Source organism: Phoenix dactylifera, chromosome 1 (genome assembly GCF_051530095.1).
Source record: "Phoenix dactylifera cultivar Ajwa chromosome 1, Ajwa_hap1_PhDact_Kaust_v1.1, whole genome shotgun sequence".
In the NCBI taxonomy this organism is placed as follows: domain Eukaryota; kingdom Viridiplantae; phylum Streptophyta; class Magnoliopsida; order Arecales; family Arecaceae; genus Phoenix; species Phoenix dactylifera.
In genome coordinates, this window is record NC_143190.1 from 58,115,988 (window position 1) to 58,137,961 (window position 21,974).

General features: G+C 41.2%; 2 protein-coding genes across 4 annotated transcripts; both read left to right on the forward strand.

Moving 5' to 3' along the window:
• The first annotated feature begins 2,884 nt into the window (after window positions 1-2,884).
• On the forward strand, window positions 2,885-14,578 carry LOC103721280 (protein SPA1-RELATED 4-like). Of its 3 annotated transcripts, none has more exons than XR_003388336.4 (7): window positions 2,885-3,850; window positions 3,984-4,141; window positions 9,569-10,547; window positions 10,628-10,797; window positions 10,907-11,218; window positions 12,983-13,042; window positions 14,091-14,578. XR_003388336.4 is itself a non-coding variant. In XM_008811421.5 (7 exons), the coding sequence occupies exons 1-7, from the start codon at window positions 3,023-3,025 to the stop codon at window positions 14,277-14,279; spliced, it is 2,673 nt and encodes an 890-aa protein (XP_008809643.5). In that variant the 5' UTR covers window positions 2,885-3,022; the 3' UTR covers window positions 14,280-14,578. The 3 variants fall into 3 exon arrangements, 2 of the variants coding, with proteins under 2 accessions (XP_008809643.5, XP_038981330.3); XM_008811421.5 differs by having other exon boundaries at window positions 10,628-10,774; XM_039125402.3 differs by lacking the exon at window positions 14,091-14,578 and adding an exon at window positions 13,887-14,065 and having other exon boundaries at window positions 10,628-10,774.
• A 4,636-nt stretch (window positions 14,579-19,214) lies between these two features.
• LOC103721275 (uncharacterized) lies at window positions 19,215-21,437 on the forward strand. The gene is made up of 3 exons (XM_008811416.5): window positions 19,215-19,528; window positions 20,046-20,271; window positions 20,799-21,437. The coding sequence occupies exons 1-3, from the start codon at window positions 19,322-19,324 to the stop codon at window positions 21,203-21,205; spliced, it is 840 nt and encodes a 279-aa protein (XP_008809638.4). The 5' UTR covers window positions 19,215-19,321; the 3' UTR covers window positions 21,206-21,437.
• Window positions 21,438-21,974: the final 537 nt, after the last annotated feature.

Below are 21,974 nucleotides of genomic sequence, written 5' to 3' on the forward strand. Positions count from 1 at the left end.
TCTCCATCGCCATCTATGAGAACGACCATCCGTCCGCGAACAGGCAATCGTTCCTATCTAGCCATATGTGATAGGCTAAGTAAGCCACTATAATGTCCATCTTAACAAAACTCGGCCTCCGAGTCACTACAAGAAAAAGGAGCTTTGGCGACGCTTTTTGAGGCTTTTACCGACGCTTATAAGCGTCGGTAATTTTCTTCCCGACGCTTTTCAAAGCGTCACCAAAGCGTCGGCTATGTCGGAGTGGAAAAAAAATTGCTGACGCATTTGAAAAGCGTCGCTAAAGGTTATTTTTAGCGACGCTTTTAAGCGTCGCTAAAATTCCTCAACCAGTTCAATTAGCGACGCTTTAAAGCGTCGTCATAAATCTTTTTTACACAAAAAAAAATATAAAAATACCCAAGAAACCGCCGCCGAAGCCATCGCCGTGGCCGCCGTCGCCTCCTCTGCTGCGCCCGATCCGCCGCGGCCTTCGCCTGCTCCTCGGCGGAGGATGGAGGACGTGTCTGGGTGGCCGCCGGCGTCAGGGCAAGATCGGCCCAGGTCACCGGGGCAACATCCTTTTCTGACGGGGAATCGCACGGCCATTCGCCCTCTTTGGGCGGCGGGTTGGCCGGGGGCTGGTCGGAGGCAGCAGCGGAGCCCTGTTGCTGCTGCTGCTTCTTCTCCCACTTCGACTTCCTACACAGAGAGAGAGAGAGAGAGAGGCGATGGGTACCTTGGCGGGGGAGAAGGAGAAGGGATCGGGGGCTTGGGTGGCCTGAGAAGGCATGAAGCCGACGCCGGAGAAGAGGGAGGAAGCTCCATCGACGCCGGAGAAGAGGGATCGGGGGCTTGGGTGGCCTGAGAAGGCATGAAGCCGACGCCGTAGAAGAGGGAGGAAGCTTCATTGAACTCCATCGACGCCGGAGAAGAGGGATTGGGGGCTTGGGTGGCCTGAGAAGGCATGAAGCCGACGCCGGAGAAGAGGGAGGAAGCTCCATCGAACTCCATCGACGCCGGAGAAGAGGGATCGGGGGCCTGGGTGGCCGCTCTCTCTCTCTCTCTCTCTCGCTTCTTAGAAGGAATCTAATCAAGAATCGGGAGGGGGTTAGAGATTTGTAAGGGAGGGGGTTTGAGGGATCGGGAGAGGGGAGGGGATTTGTAGAGAGGAGGGGGGAGGGGGCGAGCGGCGGAGAGAGAAGGGGAGGGGGGCGGCTGGATGGGTTAGGGATCGGGAGGAATTTGCAGGGAGGAGGGGAGAGGGGGATAATGGCCTCCGACGACGCTTTCTAAAGCGTCATTGGGAGGAAAAAAATAAAAAAAAAAGGATTTTTGCTTCCGCCGATGCTTATAAGCGTCGGCGGAAGCCAGACTTTCTAAAAAATTACCGACGCTTCTACTTAGTGTCGGCAGACAAAAGTCGAAAAAGATAATTTTTCTTGTAATGAATAGACTCACTCGGGTGCTTGCGCATATTCTCTAGCGACTCTCACAATAAAGAAAGCTGCGTAGATGCACGTCTCCAGCATTGGACAGCTATAGAGCATCGAAAAAGTATCTTTCTCCCGAAAGATACAACCCTGTGACTAATCGCATGCAACAAGCGGCCATGCAATTGACACATACCTGCACCTTGGCCTTTGTACGTGAAGTTTTACGTGGCTCGAGCGTGTTCAGAAAACCATAAACACTATTCCCGAAGGAATTATAAAAAACGCATAACCGTTGCATGCAAGGATCAACGGCGCGAAGTCTCTCTCAACAAACCCGGCATGGAGTCTAAAACTACTGCATTCTTTCTCAACAATTTCGTCAGCTCCAACTAACGTCGAGGCCAGCGTCTCCAAATCCCATCCCCAGGCTCCCCTTTTACCTAAAAAAAGCACTCCTCGGAAAGCTCTGTTCCTCTCAGTTTCCTCTTCTGGTATCAACACCCCAAGCCCCTCTCTCTCTCTCGCTCTCTCTCTCTCTCTCTCTCTCTCTCGCGCGCGCGCGCGCGCGCCTCCAGTGCTGGAATAAAGGTGCACGCTTTATCTTTCGGGAGAAAGAAGGGTTGGTCTTCTTTCGCGACGTCAACCGCTGGATCGCGTCTCGCACAGCTCTCAAACTTTTTTTTCATCCGTTGCATTGCGCGACCCAACGGTTGTTGTCATGAGAGCTATCTGACCCTCGGTGGCCAGCTTTGCCCCGACGATTCCACTTTGGGCGACGGTGTCCACAAGCCCTCCCACGCCCTTCAGCCCTTCTTGCGTGGATCTCATTCCGCCACGTAACCCCTTCATTTTTTTTTGGGCAACTGCAACCCCCCTGTTCTAAAGGCAATAGAGCGACAGGAGACGACGACCGCGGGCCGAAGCGTAGGCCCCCTCCTCCCGAAAAAGAATTAACTTCAACTGTCTCTGGCGTGACGACCAAGTTTACTACGAATGGCGTCACCGTTTTCCCAAGTCTAGAAAAATTGCCATTTCTAATACGTTTTTTAGCGGCAAAAGACAGCTTCTAGCGGGGGACAGGTGAGAGCTTTTTTAGTTGACAAACCGGCTATGTGCACTGTAGTTGGTGAACTCGTCCAAGAGGCGAGCGAGAGGAGCCGCGTGCGTTAGTTGGAGGGGAAGCCAGTGATGGTGTATCGAATTTGTGAGGCCGAGGTGCGTCGAGGGGACAAAGAGTGGAAAAAGATACGAGAGGACGGCCGCAATTAAAGCTGGGATTGTGTGGCTGCCTTTCCAGGCTGCGGCGGATCCTTATCCCTCTACCACCCCAACTCCTTGTTTCTTTCTCCTCTCTCTCTGTCTCTCCCAGCGGTCTCTCCTTGATCGGTGAGTACTTGTAGCAACTTTTCTTGGGATTCTGAAGCTTTCTTGCTGGTGGGTTGCTGAGGGGGGGTGGTTTTCTGCGAGAAAGTTCGCACTCTGGGGTAATGAGGAGAGGTTTTTGGTTGTGATATGTCTTGATTGTGGAAGCATGAACGTTCGGTCTTGGCATTTGGTTTCTTGATTCTAGAGTCTTCCGGGTCGTGTTTCGGGGGGATGTAGGGGGAATGGAGGGCTCGGAGGAGGCGTCGGGGTGGGAGAGGTCCTCCGCTTCCAGGGCCCCCAACACCGGCGACTGCGTCGCCTCGAGCGACAGCTTGGGCCCGGCGGCGGCGGCGGCGGCGGCGGCGGCGGCGGCGGCGGCGGCGGCGGCGGCCGGCTGGGGAGGCAAGTCGATGGAAGAGGGAGAGGAGGAGGAGGAGGAGATGGGCCGCCCTCTGTCCTGCACCGAGGACGGGAGCTTTCGGCCGGCCGGCGCGGCGGTGGCGTCTGCGGCGGCGGAGGAGGAGGAGGAAGAGGAGCTCGGGGACGTGAGCCTGAGGGAGTGGCTGGACTGGCCGGGGCGGCCGGTGGACCTCCTCGAGAGCCTCCACGTCTTCCGGCAGATCGTCGAGGCGGTGAGCCTCGCCCACTCGCAGGGTGTCGTCGTCGGCAACGTCCGCCCCTCCTGCTTCGTTCTATCGTCCGTCAACCGCGTCTCCTTCATCGAGTCCGCCTCCTGCTCCACCTCCGGCTCCGACTCCTGCGAGGACACTGGCGGCGGCTCCGATGAAAAGCCCACAGGCCGTCGGCTCGTAGACCAAGAGATGACTCCCGAGGAGGGCACCTCCGAAAAGGCGTCGGACACCAGCTGCCTGCGCTCGGGCTCGGCGTACCCCGAGGAGGTGGACGGCGGTGGAAGGGAGGTGGAGGTGGTGGGGGAGGAGAAAAAGGCATTTCCTTTGAAGCAGATACTGCTTATGGAGTTAAATTGGTATACGAGCCCAGAGGAAGCCGGCGGCAGTCCAAGTACATTCGCCTCGGATATCTACCGATTGGGTGTTCTTCTGTTTGAGGTCAAGATCCAACCTTAGGGTTTTTTATGCTTGTTTTTGCCTTCTGTTTCCTGTTGTTGCCAGTTTTATAGCCTGCAAGGTGGGTTTGTCGGGTTTGTCTGTTTGTTTATTTGTTAATTTATCTTCTTGTCAGTTGTTCTGCACGTTCAACTCCCTGGATGAGAAGCTCAGGACCATGTCCAACTTGAGACATCGTGTTCTCCCCCCTCAGCTACTGCTCAAGTGGCCAAAGGAAGCTTCTTTTTGCTTGTGGTTGTTGCACCCTAAGTCGGAAAGCAGACCGAAGATAAGGTCAGTTTGAACTCCACAGAAGCTTGGTCGAGTTCCAAATTTCATTTGCTTCACTTCTACGAGTGCTCGTTTCTTGCAAGATAAATAGTTTGTGATCCCTTGTGCCAGGTGATGATATTTGCTCCTTTGAATTGGGATCATGTCTGACATGATTGTTTGAGAATGAATCTTATTTGTTTTGTATTAAAATTACTCATGCAGTTCATCTATTGTTTTGAACAAGGCATGCTTGAAAACTTTTGCCATCAAAATGCGAAAAATGAATTATTACACAACTTTTTTGGTCATTGGTGTTGGGGCAGCGGAACCACACAGGTCTCGAGTATCTCTGTATTAGGGCATGAAGGAGCAAAGTAAGAGAGAGGTGGAGAATAAAATGCTAATATATTTCATTTCATCATTTGTACTTGTTTGCTTATAAAATTAGGCACTACAAAAACTTTTATTGGTACATAGTGACCTTTTATATGCCTCTTACATAAATGCATTACAATATTTGAGAGCCACTTTAAATAGATTTAGGGGACTCTAATAGAACATTATTTGGAAACTCCAATAAACATATTCATGGACATGCACTCTAGTAATAATGACTTCACTGATGCAGTAGGACTTTAATTAACACTTTTATAAAATTTGGTTTAATATACAACACCCTAAACTAAATTTTCCTTCATCTAGGCATGATTGTAGCTTCTTAGAAGTATGAATCTTGTGGGGCTTGGAAACGTGCTGCTTTTTGGAAGATCCAATACTTTTGAACAAGTTAATGGTTAGGGACATCTCCATTGATGTGGAGGGCTTGTGAAATTTGCTCTCTTTTGTAGCATCTTGAACATGCACATTCGTCCACTCTGCACTTACATACCATTCATCTTCGTACTACATGAACTTTGCTTGTTCTTGCTCCATTGAATCAAAGAATGCTTCCATATTCGTCCAACCTGTGTCTAAAAAAAATTCTCTAACTTCAATAACATAGGATTTTTTGATATTTTCAATTATTTTGTTATTCTCCTTTTCTTTGAACTTCTATATTCCCCGTATCATAAATTGTGCCTTTTCATTCTGCATATCTTCCTCTCCCCTTCCGGTTATTCTCACTATTTTTGTTTACTTTTGAATTTATCACCCTTTGTCTTTTCTATTTCTCCACCTTTTGCAATTTCATTTCCTTTTATCTTTTCAATTCTCAACATTCTCAATTTTTCCTTCTATTTCATTTTAAAAATCTTCTCCTATAACTTTGTCTTCATGAAAAATTACCAACGGATATTTCTATGGTACTACATGATTCTTATTACAGGAATAATTGAATTCAAGCTCTTCCTGTACCTGGCTTAGAGACTGACTGAATTCATTTGAAAGAGTAATTCTAGAAATACATCATGAAATCAAGGATGGTTGGTGAGTGAAAGATGCCATTTCACAAGCAATGGTCTTATTAGTTAGTCCAACCTTTTGGGCCAACCAATTGTCATATGAATGTTGCAAAGCCTCAGAGTCGTGCAATAATTTTTTTTTTCTTATGAAATCTGCATTTTGGGTTTACTTGTTTGTAGACTATCATAGAAGGACCACAGTGAGATTCTGTGACAAGTCATGAGATCTGACTATTTGAGTTTAATCAACTCATGGCTAAGTGTCTACTTGTATTTAATTACCATGCCCGAGAGTTTATTTTCTTTGTATTCTAGAGATGTTAAGGCTGATCTTAAACTGATAATGGTTGATTGTGGGATGATAGCTTAGATGGACAGATATATGTTCTTTCATTGTGAAAATATTGATTTTCAATGCTTGTCTCTGTTGGCCATATGAGAACCATGTAGAGCATCTTCTTCAAGAGCCAGGACCATTCATATGGTGACTCTAGTCCAGTAGAATACTTTGATGCAATTTGATGCTGTTTTTTTCATATTTTGTCAAACCTTTATTCAAATTGGCCCTGTATAAGTGTGAGGCCATAGTTGATCTGCCAGTTTGAAGTTTCGATTGTTGGCTTTTTTGTACTGTATACGCTTGAATATTTGATTCTTGCATGGTTCAAGTCACAGAAAGCATGGAAACAAGTTTGTTTGTGTGGTAAATTGTAGCAATGTGAGAAACGACTAATTTAAAAAGTGAATTTGGGATGTTATTTTGAAGGCTGCCAGACATAAATGTTACTGGCTTATTGGGGTGCTTGTTGACCAATAGGGACATTTTGTAGCATATATCGCTGGGCAAGGTCGGCGGAACTGGTACCGGGTATCGTACCATTTTGTTGATGGCACGAGTCAGTACGGGTCATGCTGGGCCTGTGCCGACGGAGGATACAATACGCAGATCGTGGGAGAGAGGAAAAGAGAGAGAGAAGGGAGAGAGAGAGAGGGAGAGGGAGGGTGACGGCGGGTGGAGAATGCCGGCGGAGGGCCGACAGAGGCCGATGGACAGCTGGCGGCATCTCGCCTTCTCTCTCTCTCCTGCTCGCTCTCTTTCTTTCTCATTCTCTGGCTCCAGCAATGGATTTCATTTTCGTTGCTGGAACCGTACCAATAAGCCACCGGTACGGCTCGAAATGGTTGGAACCGTCCGGTTCAGGACGGTTCTGCCGTCCCTGTTGTTGAGGGTGTTACTATGTTATGTATGTTTCAAGCACTTTATGCAATGGTTGAGATGTTCAAATCTTGGAGACACTGTCTTGTTAATCAGTCATGTCATGCTTATTTTCAATCAAGAGGCATTATGATAAATTGTTTTACGGAATCTGTTGAGTGCTCCAATGCTAATAAAAATGTCGAGTGCTCCAATGCTAATAAAGGTGCTTGCTAGTTGAACTTGAATTATATTCAAGCAAAGAGCTAATGTGACTGATGCCTTAACCAAAAAGCGCAATTTCATTGACTGATATAGCTGTTGCTAATATTAACAGATGCAGACTTTTTAAAATTTCTAACTAGTAACTGTTTTAGCATGCAGCAGATATCATCAGAATATTATTCCATGGCAGTTAGCCAATATGTAGTCCAATTCATTGCTTTTCCAAGATTTGGATAATATTTATTCGGAATTATGAGATATCAGCCTGTTAGGTTGCAAGGGATGTAGTAATTGTCCTACTGGAGAAGAAACTTTGTTGATCATTTTCATGGGCTTGGTAGGATTATTCTATTTGCTGATCATGATAATGGTTAATGATCATAATCTTAATACATGCATGTGCTTTCTCATGCCCATGCTATAATGACTATGGATGGGATTTATTCTTGTGTTTCCAAAGGCAAGAAGATCTTCTGATTTATTAGATAAGACTGCAGAAAACTTTTCTAGAGGCATCAAGTATAAATTAAACATGGCTTTTCTTTACGAAATTGTTTGGTTGTATGGGTTTTATTTCACTTATTCATTGCTTTCGACAGAGAATTGAAAGTGAGCTAAATCTTAAAGAAGATTTGGGTAAAGGTTGATACATTTCTTTTTGTCTTACTCTGTCATGTTTTGTTCCTTGGGCGTGTGAATCGGGTATGGGTTTTTTGGGGATAACAAAAACTTAACCAAAGGTATTAATATATACTGGTGTAAATGGGTATAAACCTTATTATTTGTTTGGGTAAAAATAGTGTTATACTAAGAAATCATTGCATTTATACTTATGCGTGTTTGGGTACTGATAGGGGATGAGAAATATTGTTTGGATATTGTTTGGGGATAAGTAGATGAAAAAGTTGATTTTTTTAACAAAACTACACAAGTTGGCCCTCTCAATCCCTACTATTCAATATTCATTAGGTAATACAATGTGTTTGTATATTTTTGTGAGTGTTGAAATATTTTTTATAGCAATATAATTAAAATATATAGTATGTCATACTATATTTTTTTTATTATTATGCATATTCTATATCTTTATTGTATATTGCAGTGTTGTAAATGAACCTTGAAATATAATAAGAGTAAAATATAATATGTTATAATGCGCAATATATTATGTTACTAGTGTAATATTACAATTTCATACAATATAATATTATTTCATTTTTGCATGATTATTAATAATATTGTGTTATATAATGTAGGACAATATTATAATATAGTATAAATATTATATATTACAATATTATAAATTATGGTAAAATATAATATAGGAGGAGGGCAGTATTTGACATTTTTCAGCTTTAATACGGGGATAAGAGGACAGGTTTAAACCGGCTTATACCCCTGTCTAAAATTATACCAGAGTTCCCTAGGCACAATTTCAGCCCGGTTTAATGGGTTTAAAGCAGCATTGACCAGATAAGGGGGATAACTTATCCCAGCTGACAGCTCATGGTATTTGGGAGGTATCCCCAGTATAAACAGGGATAAACCCCATTTGTCCCCTTCCAAATGGCATCTTAATGATTCTAAAATGCCTCTGCCTTAACTTACTCTAGCTAAATTGGTCACTATGGTTCATCTCAGGGCCCTTCTAGTGCATGTACGTGTGCATGCGTGTGCATGTCTGTTTTAAAGGATATAATACTATGTTACAGTTGCACATTTAAGGTTCTAAATTATTTCTATTCTCTTCCACTTTTGAGTTTCGAGAACTCTTGCACAACGTCCTTTACTTGTCAAGAGTAATATTAGTTAATAAAACTTGACATAAGCAATACTATATGCTGGAAATTTCACATAAACAATATTATATTTAAGGAGCCGAGCAACTCAGTGGTGGCTGCCAGATTTATTCCTTGATTTTTGTTTCTTTTTCCAATCTAAATGTTAACTAATTTTAGGGGCTTGTTATAGTTCATTTAGTTCAGTCTGACGCCAATAATGTTTAGCATTGACAGTACACAATTTTATGTTGCTCTTCGCTTTACTTTCATTGTTCCATCGGTTGTGACAGGTGCAACATAAGTTGCATTATTGCTTTCTGCTACATCTTTTGTTAGGTGCATTTCAAGAAACAATTGATTCGTAGCTTTAAAAATGCATGCCATGGCTTTCCCATTGTGTTGTGAGAAATTTATCTGTTGATTTATTTCATTGCGGAGATGAAATATTTGCTGTAAAATTCACCTGTATTTTGAAAGTGGAACTTTAAGTATGTTGCAGCTTCACAGTTATATAGAAGAATAAACTAAGTAACCCTACCACCAGACATGCAATGTGTTTGCATGCCCTTGTTTCTTCCAGATTGCGACTGAACTCCTTCGATTAGTTGCATTTTCAATAGCACTTCCAGATTTTTGGGGAATGTATAGTTGGTGGAAGTGTATTACATCATTTGCACATGCTTGACAAATATGTTCTGTCATATAGCTAGCTAATTAATGCATCTTTAGGCCATCTTTTTTTTCTCTTTTTAAAAGATCAGAGCAAACACTTATTAAACTATACGGTCTTTGATGGCCATATGAGTAATTAAAGGTTTACCCCTTTTCATGTGATATATGGCAGTGAGATATTGCAAAGTGAGTTCCTAAATCAACCTAAAGATAGTTTGGAAGAGCGTGAAACAGCAATCAAGTTGAGAGAGGAGATAGAAGATCAGGAATTACTCCTGGAATTTCTTTTGCAGTTGCAGCAAAGAAAACAGGAAGCTGCTGATAGATTGCATGATACAATCTGTTTTCTCTCTGCTGACATAGAAGAGGTTCTAAACCAGCAGTCAATTCTCAAACAGAAAGGAGGCTCCTATACAGAATCAGACAAAGAAGAGCATTCAGCAATAAATAAAGAGGACTCACAGTTGCAATATCCTGCAATAGATGAGGACTCATCCTGCTCTAGTTCCAGAAAACGCTTCAGACCAGGAATTCATAATTTAAATGAAGAGGAGCATAATAATATGCTTGATGCAGGTCCCATATCAGAGATACTCCATCCGATTCAGGAAAATATTCCATCAAAAAGTTCTCGATTAATGAAGAACTTCAAAAAATTGGTGGCAGCCTATTTCTCAACAAGATACAGGATGGTGAAGCCATCAAGCACACCCATAATTAATGAAGTTACTGGTGGTGGGAGAGGATCAGTAGTTGTCAGGAGTGAAGGAAGTTCAGTTGATGATATGATTTCTAAAGAAGGCCATTATGGTGGAAGAAAGAATGGATGGATAAATCCATTTCTTGAGGGATTATGCAAATTTATGACATTTAGCAAGTTGAAAGTTAAGGCTGAACTAAAGCAAGGAGATGTGTTAAGCTCTTCAAATTTAGTATGCTCCTTGGGTTTTGATCGGGATAAAGAATTTTTTGCGGCTGCCGGTGTAAATAGGAAAATTAAAATCTTTGAATGTGATATGATTCTAAGTGAAGATCGTGACATTCATTATCCTGTAGTTGAAATGGCTAGTAGGTCAAAACTAAGCTGTATTTGCTGGAATAATTATATTAAGAACCAGATTGCTTCAAGTGACTTTGAAGGCAGAGTGCAGGTAGGCTGTCCATGGTGTTTAAAATTCTTTTAGTCTTTTAATTGACTTTTAATATAATGCTAAACTCCAAGTCTTGTCAGGTTTGGGATGTTACAAGAAGCCATGTTTTTATGGAAATGAGGGAGCATGAGAAGCGTGTATGGTCTGTTGACTTTTCGCTTGCAGATCCAACAAAGTTGGCTAGTGGAAGCGATGATGGTGCAGTGAAGCTGTGGAATATCAATCAGGCAATTCTATTCTTGCACTTGGTGTATGTCAGCTTTTAACTATTAGCATCACCGTCATCAATCAACATTGTCATGCTGAGCTCATACCGACATTTCTAATAAGTTATTTCCATCATTGAATTGTTATTGCAGGCTGGAAGCATTGGTACTATCAGAACAAAGGCAAATGTGTGCTCTGTGCAGTTCCAACCTGATTCTGCATGCTTGCTAGCAATTGGTTCAGCAGATCATAACGTCTACTGCTATGATCTTCGTAACATGAGAATGCCTTTTTATACATTAGTTGGTCACACAAAGACTGTGAGCTATACAAAGTATCTAGATTCATCAAATATTGCATCTGCATCCACTGACAGTTCGTTGAAACTTTGGGACTTTTCTTCAAGTACATCAAGGATACTAGACAACCCTCTTCGAACTTTCAGTGGGCATACAAATGTAAAGGTATGCTCTGACCTGTTAAGGATTGAATATTTTATTACATTTATTATCATAGTTAGCAACATGATAATTGAGCACCAAAAGATGAGAATTCAACTTGATTGCTTTCAAATAATTTATTTATTGTCTAATATATCATGGCTCTCTGTTTTGCTAAAACTTGACTTACATTGATGCAACAAGTTCCTTTTCTTTTCATGGATCTTAGAATCATTATCTTCTCTTTCTAAGCATTGATATAATGATACGCTCTCGTTTATCCTATTAGCAGTAAACTTTTAGCTTTTTATGTTAGGAGCCCTTGGACTTTCAAATATTTCATAATATTTACTAATGCAAGTTGATCTTCATTGGATGAGTTATATCATCTCAAGACTCTTGGCATGAGACGGGGCTACTTTTCTCGTCTTGTGCAGCATCTTCAAGATGTTCCCCTTCCATTAGTATTGTAGGCAAATTGCATGTGTGGCATTACCACTCCATCACATGATTTCTTTAATGCCATCATTTGCATTCAACTGTTGTGGCCTAGAACTTTAATGCACTTCAGAATGGTTGTTCCAAAACCAAATTGATATCAAAAAATATTGACAGAAAATTTTAATTAAAATATTTCTCAGCTCAAATGTATGTTGATAGCTGTTATAGAAACAGATAAAAACTTATATCAGTCCTATCACAGTATCATGTACATTTTTTCATTTATTATTAGTATTATGAATATAACATAACTTATTTTATGCAAAATTGATATGTTAATGATGGACAACAGTAATGCTATTGGGGATTTAATTGCTCTTACGTTTGTTGTTACAACAATCCTTCCCCTGTTTAATGACTATTATTAAGTTATTATGCATTTATATAACAATAAACGAGATGTTAAAATCATTATAATGGCCTTTCTAATATAACAATCATTGAATTCCGATTTTACATGCAAAGCATCGACCAGCCACTGCTGCATTCTGATCCAGGAAATACTAAATATATCTGAATATTGGACTGCTCGTGCCACCTTCCCCACTGGACCCTCAGAAAAGAAAAAAAATCTAATAGCTGTTTCTATTCTAAATGAACCCTCCTAGATCCAAGGAATTGAGTATTTTTATAAGTGCATATAGCTGATTAAGTTCAAGTTATTGGGAGCATTCACTCAGCACCCAGTTCTCAAGTTGACATCTTTTATAATCTTCAGGTATTTTTTCAGGCTAACATTTTCCTTGTCACTACTATTGATATCCTTTGAGATAGTGATGCTATATGCTAATGTTCCTGCTATCAGCTCAGCTGCTGAAAAAAGGAAAAAAGATTCATACTAACAACTTCTACTATATTGTTGAAGTTTAAAGTTTCTTCATGTTCTTCAATATTACTTAGTTTGTGTTAGCTTAGCTTCTCTGTTTGATGCATGAAGCTTTGATTCATCACACTTTGCTTGCTTTACTATATTTTTTATATTCTTTTTATTTGCTAAACCTCAACTGTACAAAATTCTGTATAATTAGAGACATGTTTTGGCTAAATACCAGACCGAACGCATAGCATTTTCTGATATTGGTTTGATTTATACACAACATTATTTTTTTCCCAGTTGAACTACTTGCATAAATCTTTTTTCAAGTCAAACCTTTTGATTTGCTTATAGTCCATATTTGTTTGCTGGTAATATAATAATTATTTTGTCAGTCTTTAAAGCATTCTTCTTGCAATGCTTTTTTTTCTTCTTTCTTTCTTTGGCATTTGATTCTTTTTTACTTCCTCCAGAATTTTGTTGGCCTCTCTATTTCTGATGGCTATATTGCTACAGGTTCAGAAACTAATGAGGTATGCATTTTATGTTTCTATTCTATTTACCTGATGTAACAAATGCTAGATGGTAAAACTAGTTCTAAATAAATGCCATTAAATGCAAGATCTATATAAGATTTTTTTATTTTTATTTTTGCAACTTAGTGATCTTTATAGCATGTGATAAGCAAGATACAACTGCAACAGATAAGACAGCAGCCTGCTTCAGTTTGTCATTAAATTCAACGAAAATCATAAAAAATAACTGGAAAAACTATTCTAGAATAGACAATTTTTGAGTTAATAAAACAACAGTCGGAAAATATATATGTATTTCCACACAGATAGCGTACAATATGTAGACTATAGAAAACCTACTTGAACAGCTCGGTGATCAAGAAATATGCATTTCATATGATTTCTTTTCTTGTTTTTGTCGCTTGACCTTTTGTCTTGTCATTTGATTTAAAGATGCCAAATTCTTCCGTGCAAATTACAGCCGTGTTGCAAGGACTGTCTTGCCCAAGTTGCTTGTCATGAATGACTGGGCTACTAGAAACACGGAGTACAATAATTTTTTAAAAAATAAGTTTGAAGAAACAAAGCGATCACCGATCAAAAAGAGTAGCGTTATATAGGTGCAATTTAAAGGCAGTAATGGAAGGTTCACTGTAGGTTTCGACATGCTTCAAGACAGTGAAATGATGTCTTATTTTGTGACTTTGGCCGAAGTCTGTAGGAAACAGCCGGTCTAGTCTAATGATGAGAGCAAGACATTCAAAGAACACATGCCTGGAAGAGATTCCTTGTTTCTACCATATGAAACAAGCATATTTCATGATTCTCTTATGCTTTCTCATTGTACTTTCATGTTATTCAGATTGGCCTGCACACTGCGTCATGCTTCCGTAACAGAGGAATTTGGTAGCTCTGACACAGAAAATATGTCCACTTTTCTGAAAATATGAGCATCATTTTGGAGGACATCAGTTATATACATTCTCACAGTTACTTGCTGCTGTAATCCAGCCCTTGTGTTTCCTTCTATGTGAATCATCCCTTGTGTTTCCTTCTTTTTGATCAGGTCTTTATCTATCACAAAGCCTTTCCTATGCCAGTTTTGTCGTACAAATTCGACATGACAGACCCCATATCTGGCCAGGAGGTTGATGATGCATCGCAGTTCATTTCATGTGTCTGCTGGCGTGGCCAATCTTCCACCTTGCTTGCTGCAAATTCTAGCGGGAATATCAGAATCTTGGAGATGGTATGACTCCAGAATTAGAAGTGGGTCACATATCTAGGGAAATACTTTGTCGACATGATGATGTTTATCCTTGAAAAAAAGTTCAGAGAGTCCAGCAGAGGCAGTTGGTAATTCGAAAGCATGGATTTGTGTTTGTGGTGAAGTTCTCGAATCTGGTGGTTCCATAATTATAGCATAGGGAAAGCTGATAAGCAGATGTAACATGTAAAGGGAAGGAAGAAAAAGAGGGAGGCGGGGGGAATTATGTGTAAATCATTGATTGGAGGTACGCACCATAGTTGATTAAATGAACCCTTTTTACTCAAGTTCTTCAGGTTTTTTAACATGCACATTTATTTGACCGCCTTTGGTAATGCATGGGGTTTATGTTATTCATTCATTAATTAAACTAGTCCTGGTTTAAGACAAGATCAGTTGTCATGCTGCTGCAAGACACGGAAATCAGTACTTGTGGGCCTTTTAGTGTCTTCAAGTGCATGTGCCTATATCCTTTTCTTTACTGACTTTATACGGTGGAGAGTTAGATGCCATCTTTGTCATATTCGCGAGCTTCCGATCTCCGAGTTGCCTTCACGCGGTGTATCGCCGCTGCTTCTTTCCTCTTGCATGGGAGCAGCCACTGCTTAGGGATCTCACAGCACATAATATAGTATAGAATTTTTTTTATAAATACTCTTCTAAATATCAAATTTTGTATGAATATCCTTCTTAAATTGATATTTGTATGTATATTTTCGTAAAATACTTATTTTGCTAGTCCATTCTCTTTTTATCCATATTTTTTGCATATGTACGTATGCTATCTAATCGTTTCAAATTAAAATGACTAAAATATTTTTAATGGGTAGATGTGCAAAACAAAATATTTATAAGACGATCGCGATGAAAGATAAAAAATTAATTTTAAATTTTATTTTATTTTTAATTAAAATAAATATATTTTTTGTTAATGGTGTTAGAAGAATTGTTATATTAGGAGAATTTATGTAAAAATAGTTTTTTATGAGGGTATAAAAATAAATATAAATTTAAAGGGAGTATTTACACAAATTTAAATTTTATGAATGATATTTATGCAAAAAAATTTATAATATAATCCATTTGTTTTTGCTGAATGAAAGATATAATCCTCTAGTTAACTTGTGTCTTCAATTAAACATTCGCACTTAAGTATGCTAAAGGTGCTTGTTTTGACTTGTCAGACCATTGTTTAAAGGGTTCAAGAACAATGGGCCGCATTTTAGTGGGGAAATTACATGCGTTTTTAGTTGTCTTGCTAGCTATTTAAATATTTTCTTCAACATATATAGGGTAAGAAACCTAAAGATAATTTAACAAAAGATTATAAACCTATCTATGAAAGTGCATGAGATCCACAACGCTGAAAGAGTCTCATATATCCTGACACAACATATGTCTTAAAGCCTAATAATGCTGGAAAAACACAGAGGTGGTAACATCAATCATTTTGAAGAAATGCTGGGATAATTTCTCATGGCAAACCCTAAGGCGAAAACAGTTTAGTTTGAATGCAGAAACTCTTTCGAATGGCAAAGTGTTGAAACCATTAATTGCAGTTAAATCACCCAATTACATGAAAATCTTGCCATGTTTTTGAGTAGTTTATGGGATGTAATACTAGACTGTCCCCCATGCCAACGTTTAGACAGTACATTTCTCAAATAAAGCTGTCAAAGGAGCTAGCTATTCATGAGTGGCTTGTGTTTCGCAAAAATTTGGCTTGAGTTTATGCTTATTTGACTTGAAAGAGAATGTATCAATTATGGCATAAATTATTTTAATTAGTAAAAAATTATATTAAAGTAATATAATTTATAAATAAGAGATATAGTGTTAACTCAATCTAGTTTCCTCTTCTAAATAATACTTGGAAAGGAGAGAAATTATTCCCTAAGCCCGATGTACTAGCTGAGCGGTACATCGGGCAAATTATTTTTTTCCATGTGGCATGGCTAGCCACCTTAGTGCAAAGAGATAAAAAGAGGAAGTGAGTGTTCTGCCCCTTCTCCTAAATGAATGAAATCTTAGCCGCCTCTCTCTCCCGAGCAAACGATGGAGAGCTAGCATAGCTCGCGTTCTGGCCTTTCGAGCAAACAGCGAAGCGCTCGCACCGCCTACATCTTCCGACCGTCTCCCGAGCCTACGATGCCCTCCATGAGCATCACTCGTGTTCTGACCTCGAGAAGAGAAGCTCCGTCTAGCTCTCTGCTCTTTTTCGAAACCCTAGCTTGCATCCTCCGCCTCCTGCACTCTTTGTCTGCAGTTTTCCTTCTCGTATTCAAGCAAAAAAGAATTGTAAATCAAAATTTGCATCAGTTTCTGAATAAAAAAGGAAGAAAATCAAAACAGAATCGTTCTATTTGATCCTCACAATCAAAAACACCGTTTGAATTCCAAACAAAGGCAAGATGCATGAAACTCCTTAGTTGAACAAGCTAAAGCCCATATCTTGCATTGCAAAATTAAACAGCATTAATTTCAAAAAAAGATTTTTTTAAAAAAATAGAATGCTAGCTCATCCGACTCCTTAATCTTTGTAGCAGTGGGTGCAGCGGCGGAGGCGCCACCTCCGCTGCCCACAGCGACGGTTATAGTGTCAGTCCCTCCTTCAGACGGGGCTAAGGCGAACTCTTTCCTCCTAACCATGATTAACTTCATGATGTCCTTCCCCTTGACCTGGGTCAACAGAAGATCTATCCTCTCGGTTGAAATCACCACTTTTCCTAAAAGCTTAAGCTTTTAAGACATGTGGTGATTTCAACATGGTATCAGAGTAGAGATCCTGAGTTCGAACCCTGTCTTCGCACTCTTCAACCCCATTATTAAAAATTTTACATATTGGGCTCACCCATTAAAGAAAAGTCTGGCCCACATATGAGAAAAAGTTAAAAAAATATAACATATATAAATAAATCTATCTCATCCTATCAGCTTAAGCTTTTGGGATAAATGGTGATTTCAACATGGTAAGCTTTTAGGACGTGGTGATTTCAACACTCTCCTCCGGCTCCGCTCCCACCATGAATCAAGAACTAAAGGAGGGTCGGATCGAACCATAGATCGGAAGAAGGATCGAACAGCCTATCCAGGAACAAGAATGAAATGAGAAAAAGATCAATGAGGGGGTTGAGAAATTGGACCTGAATCAAGAAAGGCCTTGATATCGTCGTCAGCGTTGCCGCCAAGGATGTCATCTTTTTCTTCGCTTGCGAACTCTCTGCTGTCGTCAGGTATATTATATGGTGAAAAATAATTGGTCCGATCCACCACCGAGCCAGTGCACCGGACACGGATAATTTCTCCACAAAATGTGGCCCTTCCCTCCTGATTCGCATCTCGATTAGAAACCAGCAAGGTGAGGCCCGCGACATCAGACGTAAACGAGGGGCCCATGTCTTTGGAAAAAAAAAAAAAACCACGGGAGGTACACCTATCAGGAATGGGACCGATGGGAGAGAGCAGTCCGAGCCCCACCGGCCATTAGGGATAAGAACCACCATCACCAGACCCCAGCGTCTTTGCCATCAGTCCTTATTTTAGTCCCATGATGCACATTTGCTTAATGGATACTGATCGTGTCTTTTTCAGGAAGAAAAAGAAAGCCAGCCTACTCCGTTTAGTCTTCCGGATAAGGGTAAATTTCTTTTTGTCCTGCATCCCAGTTTTACTAACCTAAGTTGATGAACCACAAACTCTCAAGCTTGTTTATTGCTGAAATATTTGGAAAAGAAGAGAAAAAGAAGAGAAAAGAGAGAGAGAAAAATGTGAATTTATTTCTTTGTTGTTTCTTCCATTGCATTCAGTACAACTCAGAAAGTTATATATATTTATGTATAGACTTCATACATAAAAAATAATATAGGTAATATATACAGGGTATATGTGATCCCTAAAATCATCCTAATATGATTATGTTAACAAAAAAAAATAATATATATTGACACAGAATTACATTAATAAAAAAATATATTATTCCAACATTTATGATGAGGTGCACTGAGCATCAAAATTCAAGATAAAACTTTTTGAGAAGAACTCAAGAATAACTGAATTCTTAAAAACTCGAGACAATATTATGTGAAAGTTGTTTCTCAAGTAGCATATGAAAATCAGAAATTCAACATATTCTCTCTTTTTTTTATAAGAAAATTCACACAACTGGTTTAACTTTTTAGAATCACCAGCTCTCTCAAGCTCTAGATTCTAGATATGATCCTCGAACTAAAGCTGGCGTGGCCTGCGGCCCAAGCTGACCACAGCTTAAGCAACTTTAATCCCTTTCTCCTACGCCAGCCTCTCCGTCTGGATGAGCTCCGTTCCCGTCACCACTCAGGCCCTGAGATAGTGACGACCATCGCCGGCATCCGTGCACCAGAAAAAACCAATGGATTCTCCTAGGATATCGTGTAAAATAATTTAAGCGGTGCTCCAGGGCCAACTTTACCACCAAAACTATTCCTATCACTCATGAAACCAGATCACACAGAGAACGTCTTCTTGCCACGTGGAATGCCAGCAATTCAGGGAATTTTTGGTAAAGTTTCTGGGCCCGATAATATCCTTTTCCTGTGATTTACGATGCCAAACGCATATCCGCGAGGGAGCGTAACGAGCGGACCGAATGACCGAACAAGGAGACGGGAAAACATTCCGACAAATTCGTCAGACAGAGGATGGGCCCCACGGTTAACCATATCTACACGGCTAATAATTAAGCAGCGGACACGCGTACCTGACGTGGATCTGCGCTGTTGTTGACCCCCATCCAAACTCCTGGCTCGATCCCCTCCCCTCCCCCGCTCAGCGACGAGACGCCGCGTGGATTCTGAGCTGTCCGACGCACGTTCGCGGCGGCCCGTTCGTCCACGTCATCCCCCGGGACCCACCTTGCCTCGTCCCCTCGTATATATAGACAATCCATCGCGGCCTCCGAGTTTGGGCAGGATCCGGGTTTGATCCGAGAGCGCTGGAGTGGCTAGGTGGGTGTGCTACAGGATTCCATAGTATAGTTTTTGAAGGGGAGAGCAATGGAGGAGAAGATGGCCATGGTGAGCCTTTCTGCCATGGTGTTGGGCTTCTTTGAAGAAGGGGAAAGAAAGGAAGGAAAGGAATGGGGCCGTGACCCCATGGACCGTCATGGTGGATGCAGCGACGAAGAGGATGGCAGCGACGGCTCGGAAAGCAGTGCTTTAGAAAGCAAGGCTTTTTGGGAGACGCAACACCAGCTCCTCCAAGTAAGTACAACACATGTATATTAATTTTTTATGAAAATATTTATCAATCATTTGAAAGAAATGTTTGATGAATTATCTATTCACTTGATTGGAAGAACACCCAACCAGATTCCAAGAGATATGAAAGAAGGATGCAGCTGTTTGTTTGCTGAAGATGTATCTGCGTACAGATGATTAATCATCTTTTGAGTTAACGTATATAGACGTCTATCAAATTTGAGAGTAGAGTTAATATAACAAAAGGAAAAAAAAACTAGAATTGTGATTTAGGAGAGAGTTTTCTTTGAGATTTATCCCTTTTTTGTGGATCTTTCATGTCATTTTATTTTCTCAATGAAATTATGGAGAGAGAGAGAGAGAGAGAAGGGGCCTGCAATTGACAGACCATGGTTGGGGGAGGGGTTTGACTGTTATTGCCTTCCTGAAAGCTGTCGGCTGCTCTGTTTTAAAGTTTGGTTATTTGTTTTAATTTAATGGTGATCTAATTAGATCTAGTTGTACAATTGGATTGCAACAGGAGGCCTTGTCTAAGAATAGCTCGGTGGAAGCAAAGATACGGATGGCGACGGAGGATGCCGTGAAGAAGACGCAATCCGCGGGATTTGTTTGCATCTGCCCGAATCGAATGGCCGAGGGATGTCGGAATTGTGCACGCAGACACATCGCCGAAAGGCTCCGGGAAGCAGGATTCAACAGCGCCCTCTGCAAGTCCAAGTGGAGGCGTTCCCCAAATATTCCTTCAGGTAATTGGGAATACTTTTCCTCTATATGTCGACACCATGTTGTGACATGATAAATTATATCATCACATGATGAAGGATGCGAGTTCCTCACTAGCTACATGGTACGACGTGACAGAGTTACACCTTTTACAAACAAGTTGGGGGAGATTTTTTAACGCGCCAGGTTTGGATTTGGCCAAGGGTTCCATCAAAAGATAACCTAGTCAATATAACATCACATGTATGACATCTCCACTACATGATATAAAGCGACGAAGCTGCACCTTTTTCGAGCAAGTTGGGGGAATCTTTAGTAAAAGCAAAGCTAGGTTTGGATTAAATGGCTAAGGTTTGGTATATATACATCCAAGCTTTGGATATTATCTTCATTGCCTTTCAGGATATGCTGTCTAATTCCTTGCGTTATTATCACTTTTCCGATCGATGACGGATTGCCTTTTCCACTAAGATGCTATATCTTTCGTATTCACAATGTATCGCACTGCGGATGCGACGGTGTATGACGTATTATGGTCGTATGTCCACAGGAGAACACAGTTACGTAGACGTAGTGATGGAGGCCAAGAATGGCAAAAGAAGCCCAATTAGAGTGGTCATAGAGTTGAACTTCCGTGCAGAGTTTGAGATGGCAAGGGCCAGTCAGGAGTACAGCAACCTTGTGAACTGCCTTCCGGAGGTCTTCGTTGGGAAGTCGGAGAAGCTAAAGAGTGTGATCAAGATCATGTGTTCCGCGGCGAAGAAGTGCATGAAGGAGAACAAGATGCATATGGGCCCATGGAGGAAGCACAAGTACATGCAGTCGAAATGGCTCGGCACACCCGAGAGGATATCTCCTTGGCCGCTCCTTCCAACCCCGGCGTCCGACCGGCAACCGAAGCTTAGAGCTTCGATGCTGACCTTCGACTTGCACTGCACTGCCGTGGAAGTTGTTTGACTTGAAATTGTGAAGAAAAGCTTCCTACTTCTTCATCCTCCGCCACCTCTTTCTACTGCGTGCTTGTTCCGCACTTAGAGTGATGATCTTGCTTTCGTGAGAGTTGTAAATAGATCGAGAAAATGAAATGAGTGGAAGTGTCTCAGTGCTAGCTTTTGTTCATCAGTGATTCATGGACACTTGCTGGGCTTCGTGTATTAGAAGAAATGAAGCAGCTGAGGTAGCTGGATAACTTGGTGCACAGTGGATTAGGAGAAGACTAGAGCACAAAATTTGATTAGTAGATCATGCTCAAGGTTTGTGTTGGGGTAGGTAGTCCCAATCTTGGGCAGCAAAATCCTTACATGGGCCTGAAAATTTCAAGTGCAATCAGGCACCTAATGCAAAGTAAAATGACCAAAGCAAGCATCCACATCAAACTAGATTTTGAAATCATGACTTAGCCCATTGGGCACCATGAAAAAGAGGACTATAAGCGTCTTTTTCTTGCTACAAGCCTCGGGCTAAGGTGGGTAGTTCTATATACACCCCCCCTATTGCTTAGGACACCCCCCAAAAACCAAAAAAAAAAATACCCAAACTAACCTTTAGTGTAATTACCATATTGCCCTTGAAATTTTCTCATACACCCCCCTTCCTCCTCCTCCGTTTCGTTTTGAAAAGAAAAAAAAAAAAACACCCCTCAAACCCCCCTTAAACCCCTCCTCCCCTGTTCCCCCTTCTCCCTCTCGTCGCCGGCATTCTCCCGATCTCCGACCACCTCGCCGGC

Bases quoted from the DNA above. Each gene is read 5' to 3' on its own strand.
- LOC103721280 (XM_008811421.5), top strand. From the start codon at position 3,023: ATGGAGGGCTCGGAGGAGGCGTCGGGGTGGGAGAGGTCCTCCGCTTCC. The intron at 3,851-3,983 runs GTCAAGATCCAA...TCTTCTTGTCAG, and splicing joins TGGGTGTTCTTCTGTTTGAG to TTGTTCTGCACGTTCAACTC. The intron at 4,142-9,568 runs GTCAGTTTGAAC...GATATATGGCAG, and splicing joins GAAAGCAGACCGAAGATAAG to TGAGATATTGCAAAGTGAGT.
- LOC103721275 (XM_008811416.5), top strand. From the start codon at position 19,322: ATGGAGGAGAAGATGGCCATGGTGAGCCTTTCTGCCATGGTGTTGGGC. The intron at 19,529-20,045 runs GTAAGTACAACA...GGATTGCAACAG, and splicing joins CGCAACACCAGCTCCTCCAA to GAGGCCTTGTCTAAGAATAG. The intron at 20,272-20,798 runs GTAATTGGGAAT...GTATGTCCACAG, and splicing joins TTCCCCAAATATTCCTTCAG to GAGAACACAGTTACGTAGAC.